This window comes from Artibeus jamaicensis, unplaced genomic scaffold (genome assembly GCF_021234435.1).
Source record: "Artibeus jamaicensis isolate MK-2021 breed Jamaican fruit bat unplaced genomic scaffold, CSHL_Jam_final scaffold_804, whole genome shotgun sequence".
Taxonomy (NCBI): Eukaryota; Metazoa; Chordata; class Mammalia; order Chiroptera; family Phyllostomidae; genus Artibeus; species Artibeus jamaicensis.
Genome location: NW_026522055.1, coordinates 2,494,868 through 2,503,656, shown reverse-complemented (window position 1 = coordinate 2,503,656; position 8,789 = coordinate 2,494,868). Strand labels below are relative to the sequence as shown.

Below are 8,789 nucleotides of genomic sequence, written 5' to 3'. Positions count from 1 at the left end.
TCCATTATACCCAAAGTCATGTGTGACTTATTTTTTGTGTTTTCCTTTCTGTGCAATTCAGAAGAATGGCACATGTGCCAGAAAACATGGGTTCATTAGTGAAAAGTGAGCTTGTCCTACTGGCCAAGATGGAGCAATAGGTTGATATGTTTTTCTTCCTTGCACAAACAAAAAATAACAACCAATTAAAAACAACAAAGCACCAAATGTGCACAAGATAGAACTATATGGGGTGTGACAACCAAGCAGTTAAAAAGGAAACCTTCATCCAGACTAATAGGAGGGACAGATAAAGAATTAGTGTGGAGATGACTCACAGTAAGTTGGCAGCTGGCATACCAGGACTGTGAGGAAGTGACTGGAGGACTGGAAAAGGGAGGGGAAAGTTTGTGGACCTGATGGTTCTACACTCAAATGCAGATAAACCAGGAGAACAACAGAGGAGTGAGAGAGACACCACAATCCAGGGTTAGAATGTGGGAAACTAAAGCCACAAAACCTCTGCCTTTAAAAACCTGTGAAACTTGCAACAGCAAGAGAACCTCTCAGTCTCACAGAAAATTCTATTGCATGGATCCTAGAATTTACACAAGACCATTCACTACAAAATAAGCACCAGAAAGTGCAATTTGCTTGAGGTAGTGAGAGAATTGCCTAAAAAAGGGTGAGAGATGAGCAAGCAGGATTGTTTCCTCTCTGAACCCTCCCCCACAAAGAGCACCACAACACAGCAAAGTGGATAACCCTGCCCTTGCAAATACCTAAGGTTTCACCCCCAGGAGTGTACCAGGTAAAAAGGGACAGAGATATATAGCCCAAAAGAAAAGAATCCATCAACATTCTAGCAAAAGCTGACTGGAGGGAATGGCTCATGGAATGAACTGCCAGCTTGTCAGGTAAAGAGTCTCTGGTTAAATTCTAGGTTAGTGGTTATGTCTGGGTTGCTGGCCAATTCCCCAGTACGGGGCATGTTAGAGGCAATCAAACATTTATGTTTCTCTTACTCTCTTTCCTTCTCCCTCTCCATACTCCAAAAATATATAAATATTTTTAAAACAATGAACTAAGCACCAAGGAGGTAGGCAACAACTCCATGCAAAGTTCGAAACACTAGTAATCAGGGTGCTCATAGAAATGGTTAAGCAGAGCCAGAAAATAAAGTAAGAAGTGCATGCTCTACAAAATAAAATACAGAAACATACACAGAATACCAACAGAGAAAGGAAGGAAACCAGGACTCAAATCAGTAATTTGGTAAAAAAAAAAAAATGTAAATATTCAACCAGGGTAGAATGAAGAAATGAAAATTTTAAAAAAAAGAGGAAAGGTTTAGTAACTCCGGGACAACTTGAACCCTTCTAACACTTTAGTTATATGGGTGCCAGGAGGAGAAGAGGAAGAATTTAAATGGAAAACTGATTTGAAAAATAATGAAGGAAAACTCATTGTGTCTGGTGAAGGAAATAGTCATGCAAGTAAAGGAAGTTCTCAGAGTTCCAAAGAAGTTGCTCCCAAGAAGGAACACACCAAGACACATCAAAATTCCATTACCCAAGAAAAAAATAGAGAGGGAATCTTAAACCCCACAACACAAAATGAGAATGACGTACAAAGTGGTTCCTATAAGACTAGGACCTGATTTGTCAAAAGAATTCTTGTAGGCCAGAAGGGGCTGAAAATAAGTATTCAAAGTCATGTAAGACAGGGGCCTATATCCAACATTAATCTAACCAGCAAAGCTATCATTTAGAACAGAAGAACAAATCAAGTGCTTCCCAGGTAAGGTCAAGTTAAAGGAGTTCATCACCACCAAGCCCTTATATGAAATGTTCAAGGGAGTTAATCTAAAAAAAAGAAGATAATAAAAACAAACAAATAATGAAGACAAGAAACTCACAATATTAACAACTGAACCTATAAGGCAACACCAAAACAAACACAGAATAAGCAAACAATTAGAAGAGGAACAAATTTTTCAAAATAGGAGATTATATAGAGGGTCAAGAGGAAGGATGGGGCAAGAGGAAAATGGGAAAGAAGGTACAGGGAAGAAGAAGCATAAATGGTGGTAACAAAAATCAGAGGAATTTAAAATAGTATAAGAAGTGCAGAAGTCATGGAACTTATTTGTATGACCCATGGACATGAACATAATCAGGCAATTACAGAGCAGGTGGGTTGCAGGGTGGAGGTGGGAATTGGGGGAAAAATGGGACAGTTGTAACAGCATCATCAATAAAACATACTTAAAGAAGAGAGCTTCTGTAAATGTGGAAACAGAGGCCTCATCCACAACTCTTAAATCAAAATCTGCATTTTAACAAAACTGCATTTTTGGTTGCCTGAATGAAACCTAAAGAAGTTACTTACATTTTTAACACACCATGCCTTTTGTAGCAGAGAAGTATACATAGCTGATTCTAAATTATACAAATACAACCCTCAACAGTCCATATGCCTGTGTCTGTTCCTTCATTTTAAAGTTTCTTTTCCTGAAAAACAGTGCCTTTGCATTGGATTTGTAGACATGAATTGTCCTCACTTGTCATTGTTACAAAATACATTAGAGAGCATTAAAGGGTCAAAGTGGCCTTACTGAATGATTCAGGTTATCTCCCAGGTAAAAATCACTTGTAGTACTTTTCATGTTAGATGACACTGAGACCTGTACTGTTGTCTCCTTCATAAATTTGCCCCTTTTTTTCCAGCCATCTTTGACCTTCAAGGACGTGTCAATAGATTTCTCTCAGGAGGAATGGGAATGCCTGGACCCAGCTCAGCAGAAACTGTACTCAGATGTGATGCTGGAGAATTACAGCAACCTGGTCTCCCTGGGTGAGCCTGACTTCCTTCACATTTCCTGCTCCATTCACTGCATTTTCTGTATATAGCATCTTTTGCAGACTTGACTCTGTATGGTAGACTTTCAGATTCATGATGACAAGGGAGAACTCGGTGGTTATCTCCTGTAGAAAATAGAGGTTTCCAGAACTATGGTCCTTAGAGACTCACTGAAAAATGTACATATTAGAACAATTAAGCTGCTACCAGGAAAAAGGATGATCTTCTAGAATATTTCCATTTTCCTGCAGTGTTCTTACCAGAGCACAACGTGGTTTGGAAATGGGGAATCTTTAAAAAATAATAATATTTCCTTTGTACACAGGTCTTGTTGTTTCTAAGCCTGTCCTGGTCACGTTTTTGGAGCAAATGCAGGATGGCTGGGATGTTTCCAGAAAAATTCCAATATCTGACCTCTCAGGTAGGTGAGAATTCAGATGGAGATGGCACAAATGAGTAACACAAAAGTCTCTGAGAAAGCCAGGCCTTCAAGTGTGTTTTGGGAAGCTGTGCTTCAGTGGAAAGGATTTTGAAAAGTTCAGGCTTATTTCTGTTGCTGTCATAGAGGGACAGGTCACCTCCAACAGTATTTCAGGCTCCTACATGCTTTCAGAATTCTGTTTTGACCCCAGTGACCTCTGTTATTCTACTAACATTTTTGGCTCTAGCCCTCGCTCTCTAAAAATATATACATACAAGCATTAAAAAAGTTTACAGTATATACAATTAAGCTATTTTTGGACTGCGAGGATGACCATGGTCTTGCTCCTCTTGCATTGCTTTGGGGACTCAGAAAATCTTTGCATGTTGCTGAGATATTGTACGTCAAGCCTTTTTCTTTAAATTTTGTTTTTGTTCCAAGAATGGAATTCATAAAAGAAGAGGTCAGCATCCTGGAATTTTTCACCGAAAATTCAGAACCCTGGGGACAGGTGTCACGTTTTCTGACTTACAATTTTTAACCCTCTGGGGTTGCAAACAAATCCCTACTAAGTATAGACTCAGTGATATTCTTGTAGTGTAATGCAGCTCCCCAACATGAAAAAATCTGCTTTTCTGTTTCTCTTCCAAATGTCCTTGTGCTTGTGGAAATGTACCATAATTTCTTGATCCAGTCATTTACTGATGGGCACTTACCTAGCTTTCAGGATTTGGCTATTGTGAATTGAGCTCTTATTAACATTGGGGTTCACAAATTCTTTTCAATTGGTGTGTCATTGTGCTTAGTGTAGAAGGATCTCCTAACTTTTGGGACAGTATGGACAGATCTGGAGAGCATTTATGGTAATGAAATAAGCCAAGTGGTGAAAGACAAATACCATATCCTCTCACCTATAACAGGAAAGTAATCATCAAAACAAGCAAGCAAGAAAAATATAAATCGAAACATTGTAATAAAGAACAAACTGATAGTAACCAGAAGGGAGTGGGAGGGGGTAATGAGGAGTGAGCAGGGCCAGAGTTTTCAGGAATCAATGTAAAAAATTTTAAAAAGATCACATGGACAAAATCTATTGGGAAGTGGAAATGGGAGGGACAGGGGAGGATTGGAGGTGGGCTGTGATTGGAGTAAAAGATAGAAAGCTGTAGTTGAACAACAATTAAATTTTAAAAAGACACATGAGAACAACTAAAAACAGTAGGATCCATGGAGGGAAGTGGGGATTGTTGTGTTGAGTGGAAGGGATGGGGAAATAAGGAGATAAACTGCATTTGAACAACCATAAAAAATGTAGAAAGCAAATGTTCTTTTGCTTTGGCTGTGCCCTGACTGGAAATAGAATGAGCAACCTTTGGTTTGCAGACCAGCGCTCCATTCACTGAGAAACACCAGCCAGGGCTAGTTTTTTGTAGATGCACTCTAGTTTTCAGATTTGACCTTGTTTTTTTGTGTCTTGTCTTAATATATTTGTTGAGTTTCAGAACTGTAAACAACTGTCCTTTATGAACTTGCTTTCTCCAGGTTAAGAGTAAAATACATAATATTCACCCTTAATTTAAGCTCTAATTTCTGTAAACCCAGGCGGTGTGTTTGTTTTTTAGTGTTTTTAAGTTGCCAGTTTTATGTAATGCTTTTTTTCTTTTCAAAGCCCATGATATCTTTCTCTGCTTGATATTGATCTTCAGTCCACTGGCCTGTGTCATTTCAACTCTTTCTCTTTCTTTTTAGTGTGCAGTGTAATGTGTTCACCATGTGCTGTCATGGCCTGAGCACTGTGTGCTCTACAAAACAGAAACACATATTTTGAAGACGCAGAAAAGCAGTGAGATCATTGAATGCACTGGACCCTCTATCTGTCTAGAAAACAATGAGAATGTAGAGTTTATTTTTTCCTCTTTCCATTGTTTGCCAAGGGAGATGAACACTGTGGTTTACAAGAGCAAACAGCCATTATTCTCCTTCTTTATGACTTTTTATCATTGTACAACACTTCAACCTCCTGCAAGTATTTAAGTTTTTGAAGTACTCAACAATGTGATTAGTTTAAAAATTCCTTGTAAGGTCAATGTACATTCACCTGTGTGTCATACCTGTGAACTTTTCTTTTATGTCTCTCAGCTGTGTCATCTGCAGACAACCAGTACTTTTTCGAAAGTCCAGGAATAGAAGATCTATATTTTGAAGGAACACTGGTAAGATATTTGAGGTGTGCCTGTGATACTAATGAGGAAGTTTATGACAAGAAAAAAAGGATATTTCTATGGAGAAATTAACTTTTAAAAATATTTCATGAAAACTTGTTTTTATCTAAAGATGTCAAAATACTACAAATTTGGTGGAATTTCTTGCTTCAATTAGTTACCTTTACAGACCACTGTATGTTCCAATAGGAATGCTGAAAATAATATTCTAAGTGTATGTATTCTGCTAAAGGACAGGTGGCAAACACGACCACCAGGCTGAATGTGGCCCTCAACCTTCTTTTCTCTAACCAAGACCCTTGTTTCTACCTGGAGGCAGAGCCAAACTCCTTTCTCTTAGATAAGGAGTAGTAATATTTACAGTGCACTGAAGGCAACTGTGAGGCTGATGTTGCCCATGGTGAAAATGAGTGTGACACTGCTGTTGTAGAGATGGTCTGGAAATTCTAGGATGTCTAACAATTAGTAGTGTGGGTAATCATTTGAATTGCTTAAAATGTGTAGTGTGAATTCAGTCAGTAAGCTTAAGTGTGATCAGTTTGACATTCCCTTACTTCAGTAAATATTGTATTTTTGTAGAAATAATGTTTTCTTTTATTCCACTGTATAATATTTTTTGAAGTTGAGTATGATTTCTAATACAACCAATGAGGTTTTATATGGGCCACAGAATGGCTATTTAGGAGTAAGTGGACATGTTTAATGAATTATAGATGATACTAATAAAACTTTCTGTGTTCAATGTTTACCAGAGTGTGTGTGATGAGGATAGAAGTAGTCAATGCAGTGAACATTGGAAGAATTTTACCCATGAGTCAAATCATAATGTCCAGCCAAAGAGTCAGCTTGCAGACAGCCACTATGAAAGTGGAAAAGTCTTTGACCAAATTTTAAATGACAATTCTCATCAGGTTTTACCTGTTGAAGAGAAGACAAACGAGCAAAGTAAAAATATCAAATGCTTGAAGCAATCATCAAATAGCATCGAAGAAATGAATATTGCTCTCAGAGAGAAAGTTTGCAAATATTTACCATGCAGGAAATTCTTCAATCAAATATCAAGTTTCAATACAGTTAACACCAGATGTCCCAGCAAAGAACATAAATGTGAAGACTGTGGTAAGAAAGGTCAGTCGTTTTCAGGTGGACCTCTACATAAAATAATGAATCCTGGACTAAAGCCAGAAATTTGTAAAGAATGTGGGAAAGCATTTTGGATTACCTCAACCCTTACCCATCATCACAAAATTCACACCAGACACAAGTTTAATGAATGTGGAAAATATGCTAAAGCTTTTGGCCACTCCTCAAATGCTAATGATAATCATAAAATTCATACAGGAAAGACATTTTTCAATTGTAGTGAATGTGGCAATGCCTTTAGAGAGTCCTATAATCTTCCTGAGCATCACAGAACTCATACTGGTGAAAACTCTCCTATATGTAGAGAATGTTGCAAAGCATATATGAGGTCCTCAAACCTTACACAATCTCAGAAAATTCATATGGGAGTAAAGCCTTATGAATGCGGAAAATGTGGCAAAGCTTTTAGGTGGCCCTCAAATCTTACACAGCACTGGAGAATTCATGGGAAAATGAAGCCTTATATATGTACACAATGTGGCAAAGAATTTTTACAATTTTCAACCCTTAGGTGCCATCAGAGAGTTCATACTGGAGAGAAGCCTTATGAATGTACTCAATGTGGCAAAGCATTTGCAAAATCCTCCAACCTTGTGTGCCATCAAAGAGTTCATACTGGTGAGAAGCCTTATGAATGTACACAATGTGGCAAAGCCTTTAACCAGATCTCAAACCTCACTCAACATCTGAAAATTCACACTGGAGAAAGACCTTATGAATGTACTCAATGTGGCAAAGCCTTTAGACAACAGTCAACACTTACCCAACATCAGAAAATTCACACTGGAGAGAAGCCTTATGAATGTACTCAATGTGGCAAAGCCTTTAGGGGCTTATCAACATTTACTCGGCATCAGAAAATTCACACTGGAGAGAAGCCTTATGAATGTACAAAATGTGGCAAACCCTTTAACCAGATCTCATACCTCACTCAACATCTGAAAATTCACACTGGAGAGAAGCCTTATGAATGTACTCAATGTGACAAAGCCTTTAGACAACAGTCAACACTCACTCGACATCAGAAAGTTCACACTGGAGAAAAGCCTTATGAATGTACTCAATGTGGCAAAGCCTTTAACCAGAGATCAAACCTCACTCGACATTTGAAAATTCACACTGGAGAGAAGGCTTAGGAATATACTCAATGTGGCAAGACCTTTAGGGTCCTGTCAACACTTACTCAACATCAAAAATTCATACTGGAAGGAAGGATTATGAATGTACCCAATGAGGGAAATCCTTTAGACAGATCTTACACCTCACTCCTCATCTGAGAATTCACACTGGAGAGAAGGCTTATTAATGTTCTCAATGTGGCACTCTTTAGCTCAATCTCAACCCTTAATCAACATCAAAAATTTTATACTGAAGAGAAGGCTTATATATGTGAACTATTTGGTAAAGCCTTTTACCTGTATTGTAAACTTTCTCGGCATCAGAAAATTTATACATCAGAGCAAATTTGTAAATGTTGACCATGTGGTAAATCATGTTTACAGCCCTGAAACCTTACTCAACATCAAATAATTCACGAGAAAGGAATGCCTTATACATGTATCTTATGTGGTATTGGATTAACTAGTCCTGAATGCTTATTCATCATAAAATATACTTATACTGTGGTGAAGACTTTTAAAGGTGCATGATGGAATAAAGCCGTTAGCCACTCTGAACCCTTACTAAAGTTCAGAGAATTCATACTGGAAGCAAGATTTGTAAATGTGTGCTAGGTGACAAAATGTTTTGCCATCAGATTGTGAGTACTGGAGAGAAAGTGTACAAAAGTAGTGTATATAACAAGTGTTTTTTTCATCAGAGGTGCCTTACCCAATAGGAGAGACATCCACATGGAAAAAAATTGTTCAAATGTCAAAACTGTGGCAATATTTTAACCTATATACAATTTTTGGACCATTATTCTTGTTACATATCAGAGAAAGTACAGGGAGGTGGAAATCTATATTCATAAAGAGGGAAAATTTTTTGTGAAATTACAGTGTTCCTATAACTCAAGAGAATTTATAGGTGAAAGTTTTTTGAAAGGTGTGAAAATTCAGGAAAGTATATAATGCAAAAGGCAGCTAAAATATCATAATTTAGAGTAGAGAGTTAATGATAGGTTTCAGGTTTTGCTCTAAAGCAGAATATTAGTACAGAGA

The 8,789-nt window shown here is 37.7% G+C and overlaps 1 protein-coding gene across 1 annotated transcript; it reads left to right on the top strand.

The window, feature by feature from the left end:
• Positions 1–2,599: 2,599 nt before the first annotated feature.
• On the top strand, positions 2,600–8,464 carry LOC119058063 (zinc finger protein 85-like). Its single transcript, XM_053659686.1, is given in 6 exon segments — positions 2,600–2,620; positions 2,709–2,835; positions 3,167–3,262; positions 5,402–5,475; positions 6,237–7,809; positions 8,373–8,464. Coding segments are annotated over 6 exon segments (1,983 nt in total).
• Positions 8,465–8,789: the final 325 nt, after the last annotated feature.